Raw genomic sequence first — 27,610 nt, 5'->3', positions numbered from 1 at the left:
GTGAGGCCGTGCAGAGGACGTGCTGCCCCCTGTGACCCTGCCACACCGCAGCTGAGTCTATCCCTGGTTCCAGGAACACAGGAGGGCTCGGCTGCCTCCTCAGCTGCTAAGACTGTCTGTGCCAAAGTCCCAGCTAAGACACAAGTCACGAGCAACTTAATTTAAAATGCCACATATTGTGGCACGCAGCAAATTAGGCATGCAATCTATAAAGACTTCTATCTCACTCAAGTCAGAAAATACAGTTCTGGATGCCGGGGGCTACTGGCAAAAGGACCTGTGGCCCATCAGGTCAGTGTAAGAAGGACAGAGAGGCCACATCCCCTGGCCACTGTGGGTGGGGTGGTGTCCACAACACAGGAGCAGAGCTCGGCTCTCAGTGGGCTGGCTCAGGAGTCCCAGCTGTGCCTGGACCCCCTCTCTGGGGCCACTGCCTCTCTGCACCTCCTTTCAAACTGAAGGGAGACCCTCCCCTTGGGAGAACTGGTCTCCATGGCTGCTGGGGAGAGGCAGCAGTTACATACAACCGGGATCTGCTGAGGCTGGGCCTGGGGGAGGAGCCTGTGGTCAGCCTGGTGCCTGCACAATGAGTGAATCCCAGGCTTTCTGGAGCCTTCTGAACACAGGGGCAGATGCTCTGCATGCCTTGGAGGTTGCTCAGATGGAAGAGGAAAGGAGAGCTGCCCTGCCGTCGCCAGATGGTGGGCACAGTGAGGGTGATGCTGGAGGGCTGAAGCTGGAGTGGACGGTGCCACAGGGCCAGAGAAGTGTGGTGGAGGAGGGACCTCTGCACTGCAGACACTCAAGGGTCGCTCTGCCTTCCAGGAGCTGTGACCCATGTCTGACCAAGGCACTGGGCAGATGGGACCCAGTGGCTCACAGACCAGGAGGGGCCTGGTCCACACCAGGCCACCTAGGAGCCGCTCTCGTCATGGTTGGGAAGTGCGCTGCTAAGCTGGGCTATACGGGGTCAGGTCACTGCACTCAGGGAGGCAGGGCCCACGCCAAGGCCCACCACGGACTCCACACCCATGGGCTCCCCAGGCACCGCAGTAATGCCAACTGGTTCACAGGGACGTCACAGGGTCTGCTATGGCTTCTTCCAGTCGATTCTGAGACGGCATGGGATTGCCTCCCGGAGTGGTCAGGGCTGTGCCACCTAGCCAGGCAGGTCAGCCGGCTTCCTTTCCTCAGATCTGCTACGTGCCTTTGAGATTCGGCTGGGACAGTGCAAGTGGAGCCACGTGCCCTGGCTCTCAGAGACCCTGGATGTTTGACGTCAGACCTGGACGTGCCATTCTGGAGGAGAGGCTCCTCTTCTTATTTAGCTGCTGGCTCACGGTGGCTGCAGGCTGCAGTGTCACACTGGGGCTAAGCCCCGCTCCACAGCCACAGGCTGGACGCTGGGCCTAGCCTCCTTGGGCAATGACTGTCTGCCTGCTTGTTCGCAGGCTAAGTGTCCAAAGTGTCAGGTGCCAGGTCCACACCTCTGGTGAGGAAGCTGTGCACCCCAAGGGTGGCCTCTGCAGGCATGAGCCATGAGCCCACCTGTCCCAGCACCTGAGGGACACAGCAGACTCCCACAGTGGCTCAATGGGACCCACCAGAACCTGAGGAGGTGGGGGGCGTAGGTGGGAGCATGTGCCGTTTGGAAAAAGACCCTCAGATGATGCCAACACACTTGCCCACCTCCCCAGCGGGAAGACATGATCTCTAAAGCATCTTTAGAAAATGTGGTTTCTCCTTGGGGGAGACTGGCATTCTTTCAGCTGGCCTTTCTTATAAATACCCATTTTAAATTGAAGCTATTGGTGGCATTATTTTCTCTGCCACAGTGAGCCTAATGTAGGTGACTGTCTAATTATACTGCCTGTGTATTAGAATGTTCCAACAGAAAACCATGGAACTGAGAGTTATCAAAAATAGCAGCCTTATCACGGCGGTTGGGTTATTTCATTAATTACGAACGCAGATTTATCCTCTGCGAATGGCAGCGTGCTTGAGCACTTGTCAGATCAGGCAAGAAGAAACGTCTCCCACTTCAAAGCCTGCTTCCACATCTATTTAAAGGTTAGAGGATGCGCCGGGAGACGTGGAGAGAGATGTGCTCTGAACTGAGAGCAGAGTCCTGGCCAGGGAGACTGGTAAACGATCACCCTCCAGAACAACCGCTCACCTGTCCAGGGCGACAGAAGGCATCTTGGTGGGACAAAGATGGACAGGTTCAGTGTGCAAACCAACAGATTAGTCCCCCAGAGCATTCAACTGCAGGTGGCACCTCCAGGGTGCACTGGTGGAAAACACCCAGGAAATCTACCCGTGGAAGATGCCCTCGCCCCTAGTGACTGACACAAAAACACGGGCTTCTGTCTCAAAGATGGGGGACCTACCATCAAACGTTCATGGTGAAGCCACCTGCAACTCCAAAGGGCTGAGTGGAGTAGGGAGGCACAGCGCCCTTTGCCAAATAGCCCCCAGGTGCAGCCCCACTGTGTGTCCTAGAGCTGCCCAACGCTGGAAAACAGCCAAAGAAGGAGAGGAGGGAGAGGAAAGAGGGCGGTGGGAGAGAGAGCAGCCAGGAAATGCCCCGTGCTGGTTAAGCAGAGTCCCAACACGCTCAGTCATTCTCGGCCCTGCCTCTGCGGGGTTAGAGCTCCTCAGGACAAGAGTGTTGGGTCGCCAAGGTGATATTTCCTAATAACCATTATCCCTGCTTAGCTCCGCCTGCGGACTCTAAGTCGCACACGTTAGAAAACACCCAGAGTCCTGAGAAGGTGGCCCATTCAATTACCCTTACCCCTAGGGGCGGGGAGGGAAGACCTGTGTTGGGTTTGCTCTCCGAGAAATCTTTACTCCTGGCGACGAGGGGTTAAGATAATTAAAATCAGAGCAGACTCGTTATTAGAGGATATGTTTTGATTATTAGATCAGACAAAGAGGAGGGAGCGATAGTTTTTGGAAGAAGTATTGCCGAATTGTTTCATTAACTGCACAGTATTAAAGAATTCCCCCAAGATACGGATAAAGAACATTCATTTGTGAAACTGCGTTTCATTTTTTGTGAAGGCGAACATTAAAACCTTAACTGATTTAGAAGAAATTGCTCCATAATGAAAAATGGAAGGTCTACAGTCTCTGTGTCATGTCGCCGCCGTGTGCGGGAGGTATCTGAGCGGTGCACTGTAACTGTGACAAAGGGGAGAGAGGCACATTATCTAATAATAATGCCACCAGGAGGGTCAGAAATGGCTCTAACATGAGAAAATTAGATTTAATCTAGAAATAAAAAAGCGAATCTTGGTACTCTTCGGGCAAGCTGGTGAGGAAGAAGCACCGGAGAAATAGCCGCCACGTTAATGAAAGGTGTGACCAGTTCCGCCGTCTCCCAAGTCTGCGGGGCCTTTTCAGAGGGAGCTGGGCACCTGGCAGTTTCTCAGAAAGTGGATGAATTCTGCCCCAAAGAGGCCAAGAAGAAACCAGCAAGGGCAAGCGGCAGGTGCCCCTGGCGCCAGTGACAGTCTAGCTGTAAACTTAGCTCTGGGTCAAACCTGGTCATATGTCAAGAAGCAAATCTCCATTAAAAAAAAAAAAGGGCCTAACACCATTCTAGAATTACTTTATGTAAGAAAAAGTCTTTTTTTTCTCCCTCACTCCCTTTTTAAAAATTTCAAGACAGGGTCTCTCCATGTAGCCTTGGCTGACCCGCACGCTGCTGGGCTCATGGGATCCTCCCGCCGCAGCCCTGGGTGGCTGGGACTTAGGTGTGCACCACCATCCTGGCTTCATTAAAGTTTTACAACTAACTTCAATCCAACTCCTTTGGTAGACTGTGAACTGAAGTCACAGTCAGTCATGCATGCACTCAGTGAGGAAAGAAAGGGCAGGGCGGGAACAGACTGGATGGGGACCCTCCAGCCTGCAGCTGGGTCCCCGGATCTGGTCAGTCCTGCCTACTTGTCTGCCAAGGAAGATGCCGCCCAGGGGTCTCTCCTGGCTGTGACCTCCAAGCATTCTATGGTTCCAGAACTGTCTTTAGCTTACACTTGACTTAGCAGACTGGGAATACTTTGTAGTAGCATTACTATTATTTAATGCATGAAAAAGGTTCTGGGTTCTGCATTTGGGATATATATTAAAGAGAAAGCCCTAGAAGGTAGCTTCTGCTAGGCTGCCCAGTGAGTCCATCTGGGAGGAGGGAGACAGTGTGCAACTCTCTGAGCTGAGGCTTCTGGGCTGTACCACAGGTCCGAGTGGCAAAGGAGTATTCCCCCCGATGAGGGTCAGACAGGACCTCTGCAGACCACTGTGCTTTCATTTTTGATTCAGGCACAGGAAAAACCAGAACTTGAGTGTGCTGGCTTCTTGCTGGGAGAAGGCTGGAGGCCAGGAGAGCTGGACACAGCATGTCTACAGACGGCCTCTGACCGTGACCATGCTCTCAGTTCCACGTGGGCACATGCTAGCAGGCGGTGTTTCTACCAAGTACCAGGATACTGGCTCCATATGTAGGGAGTGACCCATCGAGAGGGACACTGTCCATGCAGAGCCAGCAGTGGGGTTCAGGGCAGCCATGCTTGTAGTTGGTGCCAGGCAGGGTAGGCTGGGCCGCTGGGCCTTCTGGACCCTGCCCTCAGCACCCCCGCGGGGTCCTCACCTTGAGCGTGCTGTTCTTGGCGCTCAGCTGCTGCTCGAGCTGGGAGATCTGGCTGGCGGAGTTCTCGCGCAGCTTGGTGAGGCTGGCTTGGAGCCTCTGCACGTCCTCCACCAGCTGGGCGATCTCCCTCTCTTTGGCGGCCAACTCAACTTCCAGGCTGGAGCGGGTCAGCACCTCTATCGCCTGCTCCTGCGGAGAAGAAAGAGATGACAAAACTGCGCTGGCTTCGGGGCAGGTGCTGGGGTACCTGTGCCGGCAGTGGAAGCCTTGACCGCACAGACCTCAGGGCGTGCATGGTGGACCCAGTGCAAGACACCGCTGCTGGCCTTGGCTCGCGAGTGATCTGCTTGTACCCGACCCTCCACCCCCAATGCCACATCTACACAGTTAGCTGCCACCTGGATTCCTTCACTGGACACTTTCCAAGCACACACCAAGTACCAGGTGTGAAAAGTCCCTGTCTCCATGGGGCTCAGTCCACTGGGGATGGGTGGGGTAGAAAGTGTCCAGGCAGCAATGTGCGCCTCAAAACAAGGAGGGCAGGGCAGCCAGAGCTGGGGGAGGCCGAGGCTTTAACAAACAGTCTGGGAAAGCCTCACTGACCGGGAGCTGGGAGCTGAGATCCGGAGGAGCTGCGGGGGCAGAGCGCTCCCGCCTGGGGAACGTCAGCAGGTGGCTTGGACAGGGGCCTGGGTGTTGCTACAGCACGCACGTCTTCTACTCCACGACTTGGATTCATAATTGAATCACCCACAAGCAGAGATCTTGGTTTGACCAATCTGATCCTTAGAGTTCATGTTCCAGAGAGCCGAGAGGCGGGAGCAGCTCACTTGGGCCCCTCTGCTTAGAAACAACTGTTTATTGCCTTTCCCTCCCAAATGCTCAGCATGAAAAATATCCCGACAGAGGAGAAGGTATGTTAAGCAGTCACACGTGTACTCCTGTTTCCATGACTTGAGCAGTGCTTATCAGGTTTAAAAGCCACCTCAGCTTCTGAACGATTGGGGCTTTTCACGGGCAGATGTCCTTCCGGGCATGGCCAACGGGGACAGGGCACAGGGCTCTGGGGTCTCTGAGAGCCGCCAAGGGTGCAGCATGGAGTGCCACCTTCCTGGCCAGGGCCCACTGCTTGATGAGCGCAGCTTCAAGCCTCGATCTTGCCTGTGCCGGGCAGAGAAGGGTGGCGAGGGTGGCAGCCCTGGCCCTGGATGCCAGGCACATCTGGGACCAGCCAGTCACCAGGAACATCTCTCCACACCTCTCTCCTGGGCAGTTTGGCCTCCACTGTTTAGCGCCCAGGAGCAGCGCCATTGTCTCCACCTTGCTGGACGCCATCACTGCCCTGAGCGCTGGCTGAGGGTCACGTGGTCGGGCCCCTAGCCTCTCCCACTGGCTTACTTATGTGGCGTAGCCTGTCCTGACCATCCATTGTGGCACGTGCCTGTGGGTCGCTGCCAAGTCACCAACGAGCCAGGTACAGTGAGGCCAGCACAGAAGTGGGGAGCCGGCACTGGAAACTTAGGAGTCAACTGACATTTTAATGACATTTTTACTGTCTCTTATCAAACGCTCAGCCTGTAACAGAATGGAATTTAAAAACAAAAGAGCTCTTTACCCCAGAGCTTGGAAAGACCACTCTGGGTGCCACCGGCCTGCCTGGCCTCTGAGCAGCTCTAGAGCAGGGAGGGTCACGATGGCAGGGACACGGGCCCACCGGCAGGTGCAGACAGACCACTCCTTTAGCCTTCCGCTTGGGGAGGCCGGCCACCACCACGGCTTCCTATGCAGTCTGCAGAGCCAGCTGGAAGGGAGCTGGGCTTCACCATGGGCAAGGTCAAGCTACTGTCTCAGGGACAGTGGTTCAAACAACTGCCTGAAACACAGCAGCTCTTGGTGCTGGCCCTGGGCCAGGGTGGGGACCTGGGAGTAGGCAGTCCTGAGGGCCACCCACTGAACTCTGGGGCCCATCTGGCCTGGCCATAGGGCTTTAGGCACGCCAGCGGATTCTCAGGAGCCCAAGTCACAAATTCCTCGTCTGGAACAGCAAGAGAGCACCGCTGCCTCCACCGGCCCAGGCAGTGAGACCTCGGGGTGTGGCAGGAAAAGCGCCTCACCCTGCGGCCCAGACCCGCTCCCAGGCTCCAGCTGCTGGGGTGCTCCTGGTGGTCCCATCCTGAGGACAGAAGGAGAAGGAAGAGACAGAGAGGGATCCAGGGACCACCCAGGGCTGCGGTGCAGGGAGAAGTGTGGCCTGGCTGTGGGCTGAGCTGGGGAGGACACTAGCACTGCCTAGGGTGGACATGCAGGTGGCAGAGTGAGTGGAGAGGAAGGGGCGGAGGCCAGGTGGCAGGAATCATGCTACTATGCTCATGACCTGAGATATGCTGCCTGCGTGGCTCTGAAGAGGGCGAGGACCACCAGCTGCACGGGGGTCACACGGCACCCAGGCAAGGTCCTGGGGCTCACCTGGAGTCTGCAACTCAGGGCCCGGGGCAGGGCCCAGGTTTCCCTCATGATCCCGATGGGGTTCAGGGCCAGGACCCTGGCTCAGGGAACGGGCAGAAAATGACAAGAGGCCTCTGTGGTCAAGGCACTGGGGGGACGGCCCTTATGTCTGCCCAGCATGGAAATCCCAGTGGCTCTTGGCTTCCAGGACCCACTGGGCATGGCACAAGCCCACAGGGCGCTGGGGACTCAGGCGTGTGAGAGGACATGTGAGGACACCTGGCTCAGTCTAACAGCTCCTGTGCTGGAAGGGCCGCGGTGGCGGGCGCGCTTAGAGGGAGAGCCAGCACCTTACGGTCCTGGCGCGGTGCTGTCAGCGTGTCCCTCTGGGCCCACCCCCGCCCAAGCACCCATGCTGAGACCAGAATGCTGTGCCTGGCCCGAGTCAGCCATCACCCGGTGTTCCGTGGCCACCTTGATGGTGATGCTGAGACCTGAGGGCAGATTCTGGGTGAGGGGAGGTGGATGGTGAGCAGACGGTGGGCCAGGTCCGGGTGGGAGGTAGCCGGCTGGAGCTGGGCTGCCCTTTCAGTCTTGTTCCCTCACCGGGAGGAGAGGCCGCGGGAGGCAGCTTGGCTTCTCTTCCTCACGCGTCTTGAGAGTGGGCACTGGAGTGGGTGAACTGATGGAGCGTGGCCCTCTAACAGGATGCTTGCTGAGGTTCCAAAAGGGGGCCGTGGGCGGTGTCCAGAGCTTGGCACTCCTGTGTGTCTGCAAATCCTCCACAGGGCCCTCCGCGGACCCCGCCTTGCTTAGAGCCCATGATGGAATGGAAGGTGGAGTAGGGAGAGTGCCCGGAGCAGGAAGGACTGAGGTCTGCGCTCCAGGCTGCGTCTTTTATTTTTTAGCAGTGCTGGGGATGGAACCCAGGGCTTCACGCAGGCAAGGGCTCTGCCACTGAGTATGTCCCCAACCCTTTTAAGGTATTTTATGTTGAGACGGGGCCTTGCCAAGTTGCTGAGGCTGGCTTTGAATTTGTGATCCTCCTGCCTCAGCCTCCCACCTGGCTGGAATTACAGATGTGCACCTCTGTGCCACACAGGTTTGATTGTTTCCTAGGCCTGCGGTGTTGGGAAAGTTAAGCTCCTCTGAACCTCGGTTCCTTTACCTGTAAAATGACAATACACAACTTCCCTCTACTGACTGTGATGTCAAGAGGCAGAAATGAAACACCCAGGTAAGCTCTGCTCGCCAAGTGACCTCCTAGGACTGTGTTCTGCTGAGATGCCCATCAAGTCCATTCTGGCCTCGCCAGATCTATGGGCTCTTCTGCTTAGCGGCTAACTTCTGCCAGCCAAGCCCAATAGACCATTTTCCCGCTGGCCCGGTTTCTGTGTTGGCTGGAGCCGCAGCTCCCAGCCTACATGGGACTTGGAGCCAGGGGAGGCCAGCAGCCGCTCCTGGAAGGCTGAGCCGGTGCCAGGAACACGGCAGGAGCCCGTGATGAAGTGTGCGCACCCCGGACCTGCAACGTGCTCTACCTGTGAGAACATTCATTTCCTTCTGAAATGTTTTGGTTGCTGCAGTCCAGGACGGTGCCAGAGTTCTTTTTAATCAAAACATTTAGCTCAGGAGCCGTGAGACACGTTAGGATGGACAGCTTCCGCCACAACACCAAGGACGACCACAGATGCTGGAAAAGCTACTGGCCCCAGCAACAAGGGCTTCCTTCTGCCTCAGCCCTGGCGCTGCACCCGGTGCATCTGACCTCGGGTGAACAGTGCAGGGGACGTTTAAGTTTAAAGTACCAAGACCTTAAGTATGAAGGGTGTGTTGGCCCCTTAAATGGAATGCTTTCTCTATAACCTAAAACACTTCAGTTATGCTGCATTTAATGTCAACTTGAAGAAAGAAAACTAAAATCTATTCTTGCTCTTTTTTTGCCTTTTCAGTGCTGGGGATCAGTCAAAAGCAGGGCCTTGTGTATACTAGGCAAACACTCGACCAGTGAGTCTGACTAAAGTCCCCAGCCCGAGTAAACAAACACCCCAGCCCAGCTAAACTCTGTTCTTAGGAGGAGTCCTAATACCGGCAGTTGGCTCTCAGTTCAGCCCTGGTGATCAGTTAAAAGCTCCAGTCTTAGGTGTCTGAGGTACCAACTGAGTCCTGGCTCGGCCACTGTGCTCCGGGGCCAGCTGTTGACATTCATGGGGCTTCATCTCCTCATCTGTGTAAAGAAGCAGCAACACCCTGCTTCACAGGTGGAACAGGGGCTGATGTGATGAGCTTCTCGCAGCAGTGCCTTTTCCTGAGACTGAGCTCTCTGTGAATAGCCGGGTCCCGTTCCTCGTTGCTCCCCAGTGTCCAGCCACGCCAGAGAGCAGCAAGGGCGCCGTGAGTCTTTGTTAAATCGAAGGAGTCCTCCGACTGCCAGGGGCTCTCTGTAGCCATCGGAGCGAGGGAACCTTCGCTGCGACCTCTTCATCCTTACTGTACACCCGAGGAGCTGTGGTTTGTAGGCGAACCAGGGGTGGGGCTCAGTGTCACGACCATGGTGTTGGGGAGGACGGCAGCAGCCACAGGAAGGGAGACCGCTCAGGGGTACAGAGGTCCATTAGCATGCCGGGCTGACTCACAATGACTTGAACCTCAGGAGACCACTCTTTACAGACAGAGAAACAGACTCAGGAAGACAAGCCGCTTTCCCAGCTGATGAACACAGAGCTGGATGTGATCTGGGGCTCCAACGCCAGGGCTCAGCCACCACGCTGCGCTGAGTTGAAGGAGTCTTGGAATGGGATGCTTAAAATTACCTCGATCACGCTGGGGGAGCCGTGTGTATCTGTCAACTTTAGAAAAGTCAGAGGCGAAAGGACGGAGACTCAAGTCTCGCTCTGGCGAGTGAGATCACAGGTGTCACACAAACTCAGGGCAGGCTGCTGTTCTACGACCTCCTAGGGTCTCTGGATCACGTGGACTTTCTGTCCCCAGGAAGGACGCCCCTGAAGGACAAACTCTTGACTGTCCTGTGGAATGCTGGGCAGGCTCCCCTGTGCATCGCCCACCACCCCCAGCAGCCAGCCAGGCTCAGCTGGGGAGCTCTCAGCACAGGGAGACAGCAGGCCGGCCATGGGGCAGCTGTGCACCCTCCAAGGCTCCTCCTTTGACTACACTGGGTTCCAGGCCCAAGTTGGTGAAAGTGTTCCCGCCTAACAAGCAGCCCCGGCTGCAGTGTTATTCCAAAAGAGGCATTAAAACTCCAAGGAAGAAAAAGCCCCAGGGCCAGGGCGCAGATGCCCAGGGCGCTCGCAGGGCCCAGCTACCCACCACATCCGGCGCCTTCTGGATCTGGGAGGCCAGCTGGAGCGAGTGGTTGGCTGACGAGAGCTGCTCCCTTAAGGTCTCCGCCTCTCTCTGAGCCACCTCTGCCCTCTGAAGGAAATGAAAAGGGGCGAAGAGGGAAAGTACACTCGGTTAACAACTGACAATTATTACGAGAACATTCATCAATTCATGCCTGACTGACTATAATTGATTTTCCTAAACACTCAACCTAATAAATGCTTGGAAAAAAACATAGAATGTGATGGATTTTTATTTTAAACAGTACAAGGAAGAAATAATTGAGCGATTATGACAGTAATTTAACGCTAGGAGCAAGGAATCCCCTGCTGATACTAATGCTCCGGCCCACTGAATTTCCCAGACTGAATAAATACCAGTGGAAATAGAGTCTTCTGATTCAATTTCTTTCTATTCTCATAGACCGAGAAGATTTTATTGCAGGATTACTCCTGGGAGTAATTCTCACGGGTAAACAGTGAATTAAAGACACTTTGGCCATTCTCTCCCTAAAACAGGCAGAGTGTTACGGCTGTTTTCCTCCGGCAGCCTGTTCACCCCCGAACTGGTGTAAAGGCCACGTCTTTTGTGAGGGCCAGGTTTTTCTCAGGCCTCTTTCCCTTCACCAGGCATCGCGGTTGAAAATCGATGCTGGGTTTTCAGCCTGGGGCCAGCGGAGGGTGGGCAGCCAGGGACAGCACAGGGGGAGGCAGGAGAAAGGTGTGGACCTCCATCATCTGCCTATGACCCCAGACAAGAAAGCCACCGCTGCTGCAAACCCGCCTTCCCGCTACGTGGTGAGGACGTCATGGCGGTGCCTGCCACCGAGGGGCCACGGGAGCGGGAGCTCTGGGCCTCACCTACCCATCTGTACAGTGGGAACATGGTGCCTCCTCAGAGGCCAGCGGAGACCTGCCACGGACCCTCGCACGGAGCTTGTGCCGAGGCAGCCGGTCAGCTGGCTTGCCCAGCTTCACAAAGCGGGTGGAGATGAAACCCCAAGGTGGGAAACGGTAGACCATGACAGCGGGCGCGGGGACTGAGGGTGAAATGACGCTTCCTCAAACACTCTGAGTGACGTTCCACCAACAGAAGGGACCGAGGAGGAAAGCCCAGCCAAGCAGGGCTCTCCTGCGGGTCTCCATACGCGGTGGCAAGACAGCGTGTGTACTAACTACTAGGCGAGGACGCACAGAGAAACAAGAAGCTGTCCTGCCCTGGTCCTCGCAGGCCACCCTACCTGGACGAAGAAGGATCTGGCCGCCTAAGTGCCCGGACCGCGGCAGCCTTAAATCTAACCACCCGCACGCAGACAAACCAGGACTTCCTGAGGGCAGCTGCCCTGCTGTGTGGGGGGCTCTTGGAAACCCCTGAACCCAGTCCATGAGGTGCCTGGCCGCCTGCGGATGCCCAACATGTCCTCCCAGAGTCTCTGCTGCAGATGGAATCTAGTCCCAGGAAAAGGTGGCCATGTGACTGGCGTGGCGAGGACAGCGAGGGTCATGCCAACTGCTAGACATTAGGGCTTTTAATTTCCTCTTTAAATGTAAAAGGTTTCCCTCAGTTTATTTCCAAGTTCTCCTGATCGGTGTGACACACGCCTGAAAGTATCTTCCCTTGCTCATCATCTAAGCCCTTGGGCACAAAATCCCGCGACTCTGCCAGGTAAAGGTGTGTTTTGACACATCTCGTCCTGACTGGGAAAACTATTCCTGCACCCACAGGAGGCAGTACTGGTGGTGGCCAACCAGCTGACCTCACCAGCCTGATGTGGGGTGCTGGCTCTCAGGTGGGTCTGAAGGTCTGGGGGGGCGGGGTCAGGAGGTGTCACCAGGAACAGGGATGACCTCTGTGAAGGCCACAGTTCACAGAGTAAAAGACCTGACCAGCCGCTGACCAATCCCCAGACTGCCCTGCATCCAGTCCCCACGTTCACGTCTGGTGGCTCCGGCCTGTCCCTTCCCAGTCATGGCCTCTCTGGCTTGAATTGGTTAGTTCAGTGTGATTTTTTCGTTTATTTGGGATTTACACCCCGAGTGTGTCCACCCAACCGCAGAGCCGCTGTCACTGAGGAGTTGACGTGGGTCATGTGGCTAAAGAGACCCACGGCAGAAGAATCAAAAGCAATCGCGGGTGGAGGAGGGAGCAGGGGACAGGGAAAGGGGCCGGCACGCAGCTGGGGCGGCTGGGTTTAGTTCGTGCTGGAGCTGAGGCATAAATGGTCACCACAGACATGGCGCCACCTGTCTTCCTGCTGAAGTCGCAGGGTGATTCCCAATCCCACCCTAGACATGGAGGGTGGCTGCCCAGAGCCACAGGGACATGCCGTGCTCCTGTAAGGCAGGCTGACGGCAGCCCTCGTCCTGACTGAGAACCACCCTGCCAGCCCCGTGGTCTCTGGGAGGCATCTCCTGCTGACCTTCCACCTTCCCAGGAGTGTGGGGAGCAGAGGTGGGCAGGAGGGTGAGCGGGATGGTGCTGCCTGTGGAGGCAGCCCTGACCATCATGACAAAGAACAGCCATGGGCATGGAGGGCCAGTGGGGCCCAGGAGCTGAGGGCCAGCCACACCCACCACACTGTGGTGATGCCCAGCGAACGGTAAGGCCAGTGCGTGGGCTGCCCCAGCGTCCACGCTTCTGTGGACGTTACTGGAGGCTGTAAGTGGGTCTGCAGGTTACACCCCTGTCCTGTCCACCTCAGCAGTTCACCTGGAAGGTAGGAAGGGCTGGCCATGACCATTCCTATGAGACTCAGGCCAGCCAACGGAGTGACGATTCCCACCACAGACGCTGCCAGCCCAATAGGCAAGGAGAGCTTCTGCTCCCTGGCTGGCGTCACGCTGGTCACTGGGTGATTCAGGGCCGGGCAGCCTGTATTGTGGGCCCATGTGCCACCTAAACAGGTCCCTGGAAAGCCCCTGACTCTCACTGACCCCTTGTGCGCTCCTGGGAGCACAGGTGAGATGAGATCTGGGAGGCTGCAGCCAGTATCCGATCAGAAGCTGGGGCAGGCCCCGGTGGCTGCAGCCTGAAGGGCGAGGATGAGCGGGCAGGGCTGGCAGGGCCAGTCTTGGCCTGGTGTGGAGTGGACCACAGACCAGAGGAACAGTGCTGTGGCGAGGAGCCCCCCAGAAGTGCCTTCTCCCCCAGGCCCCCAGAGCCCAGGCTGAGCCGAGGACCCTCCCCGCTCAGGCAGCCTCCACCCCCAGCTTTGATTCCTGGTTTTATTTGGTGTGGCGGTGGCCCTAGGATTTTTCTCTCATACTCTGCCTCTGTGGCCCTCAGAACACAGGCTTGGGGGGACCCGAGAGGAGCAAGACCCCAAGGCACACAGCAGCCCTGCAAGCTGATGAGGAGCTGTGTCCCTCCTCAGCGTCCAGACTGCTGGAGTCCCGTCAGAGACGCTGCCAGCAGAGGTGGGAAGCCTGCCACAGCCTGGAGAGGACAAACCCTGGGACATGTCCAGGCGGCCACTGCACAGGCAGCCACACCCAGTTCAGAGCCAATGGTGCTGCGGGGGACATGCTGGACGCTGAGGCGGGGACAAGAGCGACCAGGCGTGCACACACCATGTCACAGGCTGGGGCACATTTCAGGAGCACCAGAGAGCCGACTTCCTGCCTCTGCCTGCCACACAGGTCCTCTAGGTGTGGGTCTGACCCGGGCTGGGAGCCCATTCCCGATGGGGATGCCAAGGCTCCCAGGAGGCCTGAGGCAGCACCATCACGCACGTGGCCGGCCCCGTGGAAAGGGCCCTTGAGGGCCTGGGAGGCAGCATGTCCTCAGCACCAGGAGGGGCTGGCGCGACAGCCCCAACAGAGACCTGTCCAACCAACGAACGAACGAATGAAGTGCTTCCCCACCCCATGGACAGGGAAGCCCAGGCCTGGGGGCTGCGGGATTTGCTGAGCCAGGCAGGTGGGAAATGCCAGTGTTCTGACCCTACGCCAGGCGTCCTCTCCCATCAGAACACGAAAACCTGGCTACGGGATGCCAGGTGATGCGAGTTCCTTTTCCTGTCCGCCCGGCTCCTTCTGCTTGCTGAGGTTCCGCTGAGGTTTCCAACCCTAACCTCAACCTGGAGGGTCTTCCACTAGGCAGTCTCGAACCATGAACCCAGACAGGTCAACAGGGCCAGGACAGCTGGCTTAATGGCTTCCTCCTCCTGCTGCCCAGGCTTCTCACAGCTGGAATCAGGGCTGCTGGCTGGAGGGGCACAGCAGCCGCACCCAGTACAGGGCAGCCCCTGGTGGGTCTCACCTGCACTCCTTATTTACCATGAGGCCTCCGAGGTTCTGAACCTTTACCATCACCAATTAAGACGGGAGTATTAACACAAGTGCCTCGATGTTAGACACACAGGTGCCAAGGAGACCCTCGTAACAACAGTTGCTGCCTGCGCTTCCACTTCTCCGTGATGGAAACGAAGCACCTTAGCAATAAAACAGAGCTTCAGGTCTCAGCAGAACATCTTGGCTATAAACCCTGTGCAAAAATAACGTTATATGCCAATGAACTAGTAAATTGCTCCTCCTGGGGGTTCCCGATGGGAGGCAGCTGGTCCAGATGTGCATGGAACCAGCACTGGCGTGTGGCTCTGCGCAGCTCTGCTCGGGGCCAGCCGTTGTCTCTGTGGGGACTGCCTCCTCTTGGGCGCTGTGGCTTCTCTGACCTGTTACCACAGCTGACGACAGTGCCCCTGGCTTCCAGTCTTCCTGCTCCCATTCCCTCTCCAGGGCTCAGTCTGATAGAGCCCTCCGGAACACACACTGGACCCTGGATCCTGCCCGTGACTCTGCTACTGGCAAGAGGAGCCCCCCCTCCAACCTGCCGACCCTCCCAGCAGCCCACTCCCTGGCCCACACCTCCAGCTGCCAGGGGTGCCATGCTCATGCCTGCCACCAGGGAACTCTTCTCTTAAGGCTGAGGTCAGCTCAGCCTCCGCTTCCTGCCCCACGTTACCCTTCAACTTTCCAGGCCTTGCACCCTCGCTCATGGACATCTTCTTATACAAGTGAAAAATCCGTTCTTGAAAAATCCCAGACCTCAGCACCAGCAGAGACCATCAGGTCACCTTGCTCAATCCCTCGGACTCCCTGGAGAGCCAGCTGGGGTGCTTCCTCCCCAGAGAGTCCTCTGGGGCACTGCAGGAAAGTCCTGTCCCTGCGCCTGTCTGGCTGGGCGAGCTGCAGGGGCAGACCACAGGGCTACCAGCAGCCCCTTTCTCATCTTTTGGTACCCAGGTTCCTGAAGTTATTTCTCGTGCCACCTTTTTATTATTTTTAATTTAAAAATCTTTTTGGTTGTAGATGGACCCAACCTTTATTTATTTTGTAGTGCTGAGGATCAAACCCAGTCCCTCACGTGTGCTGTGCTGCCCCTTGTTCTGATCTCCAAAGACAAGGAGTGACCCCAAGCCTCTCGTGTCTTTGGTGTTAGGGTCGCCCCAGTCCTGGCTGTGGAGTGCAGCCAGACTGTTCCAGGGAGCTGCTTTCTTTAGTGTGGTTTCTAGTCCAGAATGGACTTTGCCAGGCATGGACTAATGGCCACTGACGAGCTGAGAGCACCCTCTGTGTTCTAGAAACTGTTTTGAGCAGTGCAGTTTCGGGAGGCTATTAACCAGGCTGGGCCACTGGGGAGGCTCCCCTGCCAGCCTGGGCCCGCATGGACCTGCAGAACCCTCCTCAGAACAATCGGGTAGGGCGGGCGGAGTTGCAGCTACCACGCACCCTCCTGTCCTCCCAACCGAGAAAGGTGCAGCGTGAAGTTCACCATCACAACAACCTGCATGGACAGTGCAGTAGTGTCAGCTACGCTCACCTTGGTGAGGAGCCCATTTCCAGAGCTTTCCCATCCTGCAAAACGGCCACTCCACCTAGTCAGCAACCCATCTCCCCTGCCCCGCCCTGCCCACGCAGCTGTACTCCGGCGTCCCCTCTAGACCCGCGCCTGGCGGATCACGCAGCGGGGTCTTCTCGTGGAGGCTTATTTTCCTTAGAAAAATGTCTTCAAGGTTCATCTTACCTTTTATTTCCCTGTCTTTTTCTATTTTAAGGCGTTCACGAGGTTAAGAAGCCTGTTGGAGCCACACGGCCAGGAAATCCAAGTTAGAGTGCAGCAAGCGTCACTCTGGAGTTGGCACCGGTCTCAACGGGCCTGCCTGACGTCCCCAAAGATCAGGAGCCACTTTGACAAGGGCAACCAACTGCCCCCAGGACTGCGGAGGGTCAGTTCCGACAGTGTATGCGACCCTCACCTGGCTATCTGCCGAGCAGACCAGGGCTTACCCGAGAGCCAGCCCAAGGGGGCCGTGCCCAGGCTGGCCTTAGGGGATCTCGGGGAGGAAAGCTGAGCGGTGCAAACAACCGCGCGATGGGGAAGACGCGCCCCTCCAGCAGCTGCAAGTGATTTAGGCCACCGCAGAGCGCGCAGCTTGGACTGAGTGAAGTGGGGCCGGTGCAGTCATGTGGCGTGGGCACTGACACCACCTGCAGGAGGCTGGGTGGACAGGTGCCCTGTGACCCCATTTCTGGGTGTCCAGGTGGCCAAAGAGCACAGCCTCCAAAGTCAGTCTTCAGGGTCCCGGTCCTGGCTCTGCACCTGACCAGTCACACTAACCTGTGTCCCATGTGTGGAGAGGGACTCTTAACAGTGCTGACCTCAGTGGACTGGGTGTGGCTGAGTGGACCAGGCAGTGTGCTCGGAGCCAACGAGGTATGAGACAGTGGCCAGCTGCTCTGACTAGGGCCAGGCTGTGAATGCAGCACGAGAGCCCTCGACCACTCATGCCACACACGCCACACACCTCCAGCCCCACCCTCTGGCCCCCGTTAGGCCCCAGATCCCAGATTGGGTCTGAAGACCCAACACGGCACCCATGAAGTCCCGAAGGGCAAGACAAAGCCACACATTCCTGGTCGGTCTGCTTCAGCCTGAGGGCAGGAGGGGACATGAGGCCCTTCCCCAGCACTGGCCGGGGTCTGGGTGAGCAGTGCCTGCAAAGGTAGGAGCCCGTGGGGCTTTGGCAGGGCAGCAGAGACTGCAGGGAGCCCGAAGGAGCTCTGTTCCACGGGGTGAGGGGCGCGTGCTCCCTGGGAAACCTGGGCCATCCAGTTGTAAACTGAGCAGCTCGAGAATTGCATGGCTGCTCTGGCTGCTTCTCCCGCAAGTGAAGGCCACACGTGGGGAGACGTCTGGCTGCTCCGGTGCAGCACCATCTGCTGGAGCGAGAGCTTTGTTCTCTGGGGAGGGAAGGAGCTTGGGGTGACTGGATCATCTGGGCAGCTCATGTTTGGAACGGTCTGATCCTGTGCACCAATCTGTGGCTCACACTGTGCCGGGCACTTCCCAAAAGGCGTGTCTGACCACTGGGCACCAGACAAGAGGGGCCACAGCCAGCAGCCCTCCAGAGCAAGAGGCTGCACCCCTAGAAGGTGACCATAAAGATCTCTCTACCACATGACTCTCAGTGTAACGGATGCCGCAGGGACAGAGGGTCATGAAAAAGAAAAAGTAGCCCCTCTGGAGTGGATGTTCCCATGGGATGACCAAGACGCTGGGTCACATCGCAGCTTTGCCAAGTAAATAATGCTGGAAATCTTCCTGTTTTCCACCTTCACACAGCATCATTAAAAGAACCAACACTGACAGCTGTCAGGTAAAAAATATCAGGATAACCAGCCTCTGGATGAGAGCGGAGCACCCTCCAGCTGGCAGGATGGGGGCGCCACTGTCGCCTGTGCCCAAGGCCTCTGAACCACCTACCTGGTTTGCTCTTTCGAGGTCAGTCATGATCATTTCGATCTCGTCGGCCCTAGGAAGGTAGAGGAGACAGCGGGTTAGTGGCAGGCTGGGGAGGGCAGGACTGAGTGGACCTGTGGGGAGGAGGTGGGCTCCTGCTGGGGGTGGCCTGCCTGGGGCTTCATTCTTCTGATAACCTTGTGTCTGGGGAGCAGGGAGAGCAGGGATCCCCAGCTTTGCTGGGGCTCCTACCTGTGGGCTCCTACCTGTCTGGGGAGGCAGAGCCAAAAAAGGTAAAACACACTGTGTCCCTGTGTCCTGCTAAGGCTCTGAGCAGAGGTTTGAACAGAACGTTCTGGAAAAACAGAGTGACTTCTCCTTGGGAGAGGGAGTCAGGGAGGTTTCAGAGGTGAAGGCCAAACTGGGGCTGAGAGGACTTGGGAAAGGCCATGTCAGGAAGAGGCCTGTGGCAGTGGAGGCTTTGCCAGGACGGAAGCAACCGGAGCAGGCAGTCAGATAGAGGGGAGGGGGCTGGGTGCGAAGAGGTGGCCAGGGGCTCTGCAGGCTGTGGGGGACTGCCTGGGCTCCCTGCTGCCCGGTGTGCTCCTGGCAGGGCAGTGTCCAGGTAGCATGCCACTGTGGGGAGGGCAGTCTCACCGGGAAGGCTGCCAATGCCAAAAGCCTGCAGTAGGCTGCAGGAGGACCCAGGCAAACCAACACCCCACCTTCTCCAGACGGAGCCTGTTGATGGCCTGTGAGGCCACAGGACGGGTAGCTGGCCCCCAAAAGGTTCCTGCGCGTCCACGGGGACAAAGCAGAGCACTAGCCTGGCCCAGGGCTCATCCCGTCCCTGTGCCCCAGCAACTTCCACCATGAGCCGGAGCTGACACTGCCAGGCCCCGCTGCTCCCAGCCCTCCCCAGACCCTCCTGGCGGCTCCCACTGAGGCCCTGGCACAGCCCCCTCTCCCCTGCTGGCAGGCCTTCATTTGGAACCCCAAACACAGTGAGCTCCCTGAAGGCCAGGCTGAGTGTCCCCTTGGCCCCAAGTCCCTGGACTTGACCCTCTGTCTATAGGATATGAGTGGCCAGAGGCCTGCATCTGCCAGTCCCAGGCAGGTCTGCTCCCTGGGACGGCCCAGGACACCGGGGCAGGCCTGACTCCGTCCCTGAGACCTGCCTCACGGGTCCTGTGAGGCCTGTGTTGCACAAGGGGCCTGCCCTCCCCTGACGTTGAGCAGGACGTGACTTTAGGTCCCTAGACTGGCCGGTGGTCCAGGCCCGGGCTTTCCCAGCCTGTCGTTGCACACGGATCTGAGGCAATCTTATCAACTCCCGGTGGTCTGACTGGGGTGAGGGATGTCTTGGGATCAGGTTCAACGCATTGTATCTGAAATAGTAGCCGCTTTCAGACCGGCCTGAGTAAAGTCTGGAGCAGCCGTGGAATGGCCTAGTTAAATGGGGCTATTTTTAGGACAGTTTCATGGGGAAGGCAGTGTCTCTGTGAGATAAAAACCCAACGGGGCCCCTGTGTGAGGTGTTGGGTGCCAGTGGATGGGGACAGCAGGCTTACATCAGGGAACACCTCGGTATCACCTCAACCCCAAACTCCATGTCTGCAGAAAGCGCTGTACAGAGACATTCTAACAACTATGGACGATGAAGAAATCATGAGTGCGCTAAGTGTCCTGAACACGGCGGAAGAGGATTGGCGTCCACAGGGAAAGCCACCTCCTGTCTCCACCACCTGAGGATGAAGGATTCAGAGCCTGTGCCCCACCTGGTACAAAAGGAAACAAAGCCCAGGAACTTTTCTTGGGTGAAGTGCAAGTTTCAAACAGTTCTGAACCTCCGTCAGGCGGTTCTTCATCAAGCACTGAAGGAAGCCCAGACACGTGGCGGACGCCCCAGCTGCGGCCGTTGTCCACTCACCCGCTGGTGCTCCCTGCTCAGGGGGAGGCAGGCACAGACAGACGTGGCTCCCCTCCCCCGCCCCGGCCAGTGCTGCGGGCGTGGTAGAGACGTGGCAGAGACCTGGCCCCGTGCAGCTGCGGGCACCCCAAGTGAGGCCTGTGGGGTAAGGCAGAGGCCGCCCTCCTCTCCCTGAGGGGCTGGGCTGGGAGGTGAGGGTCCGCTGGGCCAGGACAGCAGACACCGGTGCGTGCCTGGCAGGGCCCTCTGTGAGTCTCTGGTCTGGGCCTCCGCTGGCCCTCTTCGTCTCTCCTGAACTCCAGTGACCCTCCTCCCTTCATTCAAAACATTGCCTCTGCTCTGTGTGGATCCCGTCATTTGGACACTGTCGGCCAAGCTGCTGTGTCCTTTGCGTCGCTCAACCTTTCTCTTCTCTTCTGCTCTCCCATCCTTTCCTGGAGGCTGCTTTGTGCTTGTGGGCTGTGCCGCACCCCGAGGCCGTGCCACCCTTCCGGTTTTGCTCCTTAGTTTACTTCCCAAACCTGTTTCCACCTGGTTCACTTTTATATCGCTCCCAGCTTTTGCTTCACCTGGTTAATATCTCCCTGGGTTCCGAGTCCACTTCTCATGCCTGTTCTGTTCTCGTGGCCTCTCTGTCCCCTTCAGGTCATGTGTAGCAGGGGTGTGCGGCCTTTCAGGGGTGAGCTGTGTTGCCCATGTGCTCAGGTACCCTGGGGAGAGCCAGTGACTCCTTGGGGCAGTGGGTAGGTTGGGGATAGGTCGGGGGGAGGTCGGAGAAGCCAGCCCTGCTGTGTGTGTCAAGGAGGAGGAAGGGCCCAGGCCCCGACATCTCGCTGATGACTCCCTCGGCTTCCCCTCACCGGGAAATCCTCCAGCCAAAGCTGGGCCTTTTCCTTCCTTGCCAGGGGAAGCACAGCCAGGAGGCTTCCTGGGTGCAACCCCCTCCTGGACACCTGGAGTAGGGGTGGCTATTCGCTCCTTGCTCAGGAGAGCAGAGGTTAGGTACGCGCCAGCACAGGAAGACAGGTTCCAAGAGGCTGGCCTCACAGAGGCTGGAGGGGCTGGGCTGGGGTCCTGGGGGCTGGGAGTGTGCCCCCATGGTCCTGGGTCGGGGGCCCAGGTGGGCTTGAAGCCGCCTTGCAAATGCAGAGCCTGGCTTTGGACGTTCACTAGGATTCTTAACATCTAGGAAACTACACCTCAGGTTTCTAAAGACTTCAAGTCACTTATTAAAAAAAAATTAGTCACATTTAAACAGGAAGGTGCCTTCTCGGCTGTCTGAAGCAATCCCTGGAAGTGAATTTCAAGTTTTCCATCCACAGGTCCGTTTAGCTTTGGTTCCTAAGCAACTGCCGAACTGACCAAAATACTGAACACGGCAACGACCTCTGCCCCGCCTTCGTGGCAAGAGCAGCTCCTGCCCTCCCAGCTTCCACAGGATGATGACCACCCTGAGCTGGGCCCTGTGGCAGGTGATCCAAGCAGCTACGGTGGTTGATAGCTGGGCCGGGGGCTGCAGCTACTGACCATGCGAGGAGACAGCAGGAGGTCAGCTGCTGCTGGGGAGGCCAAGTTCAGATTATCTGCAGGCTGGCTCCTCAGTTTTTCGGAAGGGTATTTTTTTAAAGGTCAAAGAGACCACAGCTGGCTACGACCAGGCGGGAACTGAAAGGCGACGGGGCTGCAGGAGATGCCCGCACGGTGTGGCTGGACCAGGAACCCACTCTGGCCCCAAGCTGCCCATCCCCACGAAATCCACCCCACCAGACGGACAGCCCTAAATAAGCCCGAGGCGCAGCCTCAGTGGAGCCCGGTGGCCACGGGCATCGCCTTTAGGTGTGCTTCTGCTCTCCTGCAGGCTCTGCAGCCACCCAGCATCTGGAGGCTGACATTAGTCTAAAATCATTTGTTTTTCCAGAGTCCGCAAGAACCGCACATATTGTTTGCTCAGCAGAACGATTTATTATAAAAATCTAGTTCCCTCACCTTTTTACGAGCTGACAAAACAGCTTCCCCTGATCTATTAACCTGGGCTGCATTATGCTCCACTCTGACTCCAGCAGCAGATAATTTCAGTTTGGCCTGGAATATGGAGTTCATTCCGCCCATTCCTGCAGATCAGTCCAGGGTATTCTCTGGGCGAACATGATTTTTATGAGGAACTTCAAAGGACGTGGTCAAGGTTGATGGAAAGGAAATCATACCCACGCTAGATACCACATATTTCCTTTCACATGCACCTCCTGAGAGCGGGCATCCGGCACCAGGGCAAGGCTGTGAGCACTTCAGTACCCAAACAATCACAGTGCCACCGGTGCTGCTAACAGAGTCCACCCGCCTTCCGTATCTGTGGGCTCCACAGCCGCGAAGTCCACCAGCCGCGAAATCCAGAATATTTGGAATGAACTGTGTCTGTTCTGAACACCTACAGACTTCCCCCAGCCATTATCCCCCAGGTGACAGAGTGGAACTACTTACACAGCGCTTGACAGGATCGGGTACTGTAAGTCATCTAGAGACGACCTGGGATCTACAGGAGGACATGCCACAGATTTTGGTATACCTGGGGGTCCCAGATTCCACCTTCTTGGGTACAGAGTGCCAACTGTGTGTCTACAGGGCAGCTGAAGGAAGGAACGAGCTGGTCTTCACAGAGAGAAGTCAAAAGCCAGAGTCTCGGTACCACACTGTACAGTTCTTTGGCATTGAACAGTGAAATCCCCCTACTTTAAAGACGACACAGGCAGGCACATCTGTCTCCTCTGTGCACCTCTGTGCACCTCTGCACCAGGAGGGCAGGGGCCGAGGGGCGGGCCAGGGCTGGGCTCTGAGCAGGTTCCTTGGTGGTGGGGCTAGAATCTCCTTCATGCGGAGAGATCCCCTGGCCACCTGGGAGCTGCTAGGAAGGGTGGGGACAAGTTGAAGGACAGCTGATGGGGCACAGGAGCTGGATGTCACCTAAGGGCTGCTCGGCAGCCCTCGTGTCCGCCAGGGCGAGCGAGGCCATACCCAGGGCAGCGGCACCACAGGCTGCTCCTGAGTGCCACTCTTCCTCCCTGACGGGGTGAGCCAAGGACTCGGGCAGGCAGTCGTGCCTGCTGAGCACCTTCCATGTGCCACAGGAGGAGACCAATGTCCCGGGGCCGAGTCGCAATGGCCCAGTAATGGCACCTGCTTTCTGGCTAGTTCAGGAAGGGACACCCTCAACAGATGTGCCCTGCTGTCCACTCGCTAGGGGGCAGGGGTCAGGGGCACAGAGACACGGTGATTCAGTACAGCAACACTCCAGGAGGACAGGGCTCTGTAGACGAGAGCAGCAACCTCTCATGGAGGATGGGACACTGGCGTCCTGGAGGAAGAGACGAGTTTGCAGGGCAGAGGGAGGGGACCACCCTAGAGAGGAGTTCGCTACACTGCCGAGCCTGCTGGACCCTGTGCTGGCTCTGCTGTGGCTCCGGGGGGCTTCACAAACCTGGTCCTCATCTTACCAAGGCCAGCACAGCCCCCAGCCCCGCCTCTCGCTCCTCTTGAAGACCACTGTCTCCTGCTTCCAGGACCCCCAGCCACGAGGGGATGGTGCTTGCCGTCAACGCCAGGACAACACCCCAGCCTCGCCACACGGCTGGCTTCGCGCTACGTCTTCACTTTGTTAAAGAAATACCCTGCGGTTCCTGTTTTACTATGACATTTTAATAAAAGACGGGCATTGATTTCATTAAGTACCTCTTAAGCGTTTACAGAGCTAATGAAATGGACCTTCTCCTCTGACCCGCTAAGCTGGTGACCCGCACCGTCCCCTGGTCCCTCTGGTTGTGGAGTCCTATGCCTTTAATGAGCTCCTGAGTTCTGTTTGCTAATATTTTATTTAGTTTTTTTCATAAATATTTATATATGAGGTTGGCCTTCAGTTTCTTTTGTCTTGTCTTAGGTGAAGCCATGAAGAACATTTGAAAGCGCTTCCTTCTGCAGACAAGGGCGCCTTCCCAGCTCAGGCGCGCGAGCCCCAGGCCTGCTGGTCTGCCTGGCTGCAGGCCTGGCTCCCCGCGGCCCTCCCTGCCTCCTTCACCCCCACGTCTTCCTGGAGGGTTGGGGTCTCCTTCCCGGTGCATCCCCAGGGGCAGCATTTTCAATCCCAGCCCATCAGTCATGGCCTGGGCTGGTGTGCCTGAGTCCCCGAGCCGCCTCCTCCTCTCCCAGAGCGACCCGCCACGTCATGGGGCTGGGACCTCTCAGCCCTGTGGGCCAGACGGTGAGGGGAAGAATCCAGAATCACCTCCCAGGAACACCTGGGCTGCTCCCCAAGGTTATTTTCCACTTTTCAAACAGTATCTTGTCTTCCAAACAAAGGCGCCTGAGCGTAGAGTGCGTCCTCATCAGGGCCATTGTGCTGGGCTGATTCTTTGTTTCTGGACGGCAGTTTTTTTTTTTTAAATCTATTAGTAACATTCATTCCACGTCAACTTTTTCTGTAGCTCGCTCAACCCTCAGTTCTCAGTTTTCTTCATTCTGTTCTGTTCCTTCAAACTGACCTTCCTGTCTTCATCTTCCGGCCTCTGGGACCTGAAGGCTGCTGAGACCTCCACAGGTGGCCTGTCCCCTCACCATGGCACCTCAGCCCTAGTGGTCCTCTGAAAGGCCTCCCACAGCCCCACTGTCCACCGTCCGCTCGTACGGCCTTTAGTGAGCTTATTGCTGTTGAAAGAGTCTTGTGCACGCACCGATGGCTTGCCCACTCTCTGCTGGGATCCCAGAGACTACAGGAGGTGCTCATTAAATACCAGGTGACAAGGTATGCGAATCATCAAGCAACTGACAAGTACGCAGAAATATCTGTGCGACCCCAAGTCCATGCTGCTCCGGCAAGCACCGCTCACTGGCCAGTGTTTTGAGGGGCAGAAAGCGCAGGACTATTTTGCCAGACTGCAAGACTGACTTCAGGAATCTGCAGCCATCTCTGCACAGGGAAGTGGTGTACTTGTCCGTCTTTGAAAGACAAGGTGAAGACGGCTGCGGCTCCAGAGTGAGGCTCCCTTCGTCCCCTGGATGGCGGGGGTCTCCACAGGGGCTGGTCTGGGAGACAGGAAAGGAGGCGGGGACGGGAGAAGCCCTGAGGAGAGGCTTTCCTGGCAGCCTCGCTTGCAGGACTGGCGGCTCCTCCACCGTCCATCCCAGGTTCAGCCGGCTGCGGCATCAGTGGAGGTGAGGCTGACACTGTCTGGTGTCCTCTGAGCGCCTGGCTGCAGGCGTCACTTCAGAGGGACCCCACAGCCCCCAAGCAAGGGCCTGGGCAGAGAGAGGGCCGCAGAGCTTGCGTGCTAGGGGTAGCCTTCTGGAAATGGTGGTTTTAATTGTTCTTGGAAACAAAGCTGTGTTGAGGGATGGTTGGCCTGCCCAGGCATCAGCCACTATTTGTTCTTTTCATGACCATTATGTTAGACTTAAATGACAAAACAGTAACAACTAAAACAAGTTTAGTTAGGCCTCATCTTTTCAATCCCAAATGGGAAGGAAACCACCCTTCTTGCTTCTGAATTTAGTAGGCCTGTTGACGTTAAATGGTTTAAATGGAATCCACTGGCAGTTCAACCCGAGTCTAGCTGAGGGCCGAGGGAGCCTCCGCAGCCCACAGAGCAGTGCCACAGAGGCCACTCAGGCTGGTCACTGCCTAGGGAAGGACCCTCCGTGTGGTCAACCATCTGTGACTGTCACTCAGGCTTCAGCCATGTACAGGCAGGGGACACGGGACAGCTGCCGCCCCGAGAACTGGGTTACAACAGTGCGTAGCTCATGATGCTCTGCTCCGAGGCTACCTGAAGCCTGGGGATAAGCATCTGGATCCATCTTTGGACACTTCTTACCACTGCCGGGAGCTTCAAGGGAAGCAGCGGACGTTCTACTCCACCACAAGCAGAAGGAGAGGAACAGCTTCTTCCTCAAATCAAGCACCACAGCGTCAGAAGGATGATGGAATCACCAAATGCAAAATTAGGAAACCTGGTCTGAAGGGCAGAAAGCCCGAGGCCGGCAGGACAGATGGGTTTGAATTCTCCTTTCAGTCCTCTGGCCTCGGGCCAGGCTCTGAGCTGTACGGTCACCTGCACAGAGAACATGCTGCCTGCTTGTAGAAACTGCACAAGGTAAGACGACACGGACAGAGCTGGAAGGCCCTCGTGCACCACACACACGTACACAGTCTTGGCCGCGCTGCGCATGGGCATCAGGACCTTCTTCCTCTGGTGGAGCAGCTTCCAATCGCTGAGGCCATGAGGAGACAGCTGCAGTCACCCAGGAAGTGGCCGGGGCCCCAAGTTCCAGCCTGCATCTGATCAAGCCTCCACATTTACAGGAGCCACAAATTTACAGGAGCAAGAGAGGACAGAGGAACATGCTAAGCACACCTGGGACACAATCAGAAAGATCCAGACAGGGGAGATACTTTGGTGCAAATGACCTCATTTCACTCAGACTGTGAGGCAAAGAACAAGGGATGGTGGGAGTGGGGACATGTCTACAACACGAACGAGACTTCCAGGCGTTGGTGTTCCAACCAGTTCCAAGGTGTGGATCTTGCTTGGATTCTGATGCAAACAACTTTAGAAACAAAACCATTCCATGATGTTTGGGGGGCAATGGAAACTTCAATGCTGACTAGATAGATCTAATAACACTAAGAGTTTTCCTGTTACATTTAACAAGAAGAGTCTTTGTGGGTGTGTACTTGTTAAATCGCTTAGAAATGGAAGGTTCTGGAAGGAGCTTCAGGAGTAACCAGGAGCCGGACAGGCAAGAGAGCCTGGGAGATGCCGGGCTGTGCGACAGGTACCCAGGGGCCCACACCACAAGCCTGTCTTCCATGAGCTGGAAATCGATATACAAAAAGTAAAGGAAACCGCTGCAGGACAGACAGATATACAGTCTGTCTTGGTGTTGACTGCTGGCAGAAGTCAAGTGATAAGTGAGACAGGAGAACATCTGGGCACCAGATGGAAGCATCTAGAAGGATGCTGCTGCACGGCCCAGGGAAAGACGGCGGATGAGGAAGCGTGGCCCAGTGCAGGAAGCCTAGCTCCCCTTGGCCCGGCACCGTGCCAGCTCTGCCAGGCTCACCCGGAGGCTCCAATTCCGATGTCGCTCACTCATCTTGGGGGAAAATGCAAACGACAGGCACATCTCTGTAGGAAGGTGATTTTAAAAGTGGGGTACGTCTGTTTTTCTTTGAACAGAAAAAGACTGTTAGCTGAGGACAGAGAATGGGAAGAAAAGGAACTCTGGAAGAAACCCCGTCCCAGGCCGCAAGGGCACGACTGTTCACTTCCTGCCCCGCCTTCCCGGAGCCCCCGTGTGATGCACAGGTATGAGGACGCAGGTGACGGGCTGGCCCAGGCTGCCAGGATTCACGGTAGGCAGGCAGCTGCACTAGCAGGACCGGAGACCCGGCTGCCACTGCCTCAGCTCCGACTGCACAGAGGTGCCCTGTGAGGCTGATGTTCCGCCACCGC

General features: G+C 56.9%; 1 protein-coding gene across 16 annotated transcripts in view; it reads right to left on the bottom strand.

The window, feature by feature from the left end:
* Positions 1–27,610, bottom strand: part of CUX1 (cut like homeobox 1) — a 315,007-nt gene that overhangs the window by 70,980 nt on the left and 216,417 nt on the right. For 9 of the 16 annotated variants that reach the window (XM_079121804.1, XM_079121794.1, XM_079121799.1 and 6 more), the window contains exons 9-11: positions 18,206–18,254; positions 10,427–10,531; positions 4,655–4,843 (exon numbers count right to left, since the gene is read on the bottom strand). In XM_079121804.1, the coding sequence (XP_078977930.1) occupies positions 4,655–4,843; positions 10,427–10,531; positions 18,206–18,254 (343 nt within the window). The remainder of the gene's footprint in view (positions 1–4,654; positions 4,844–10,426; positions 10,532–18,205; positions 18,255–27,610) is intronic. The other 7 variants (XM_079121805.1, XM_079121808.1, XM_079121795.1 and 4 more) reach the window with 1 other exon arrangement.

This window comes from Sciurus vulgaris, assembly GCF_902686455.1.
Source record: "Sciurus vulgaris genome assembly, chromosome: 18".
Taxonomy (NCBI): Eukaryota; Metazoa; Chordata; class Mammalia; order Rodentia; family Sciuridae; genus Sciurus; species Sciurus vulgaris.
This window is presented reverse-complemented; position numbering and strand designations above follow the sequence as displayed.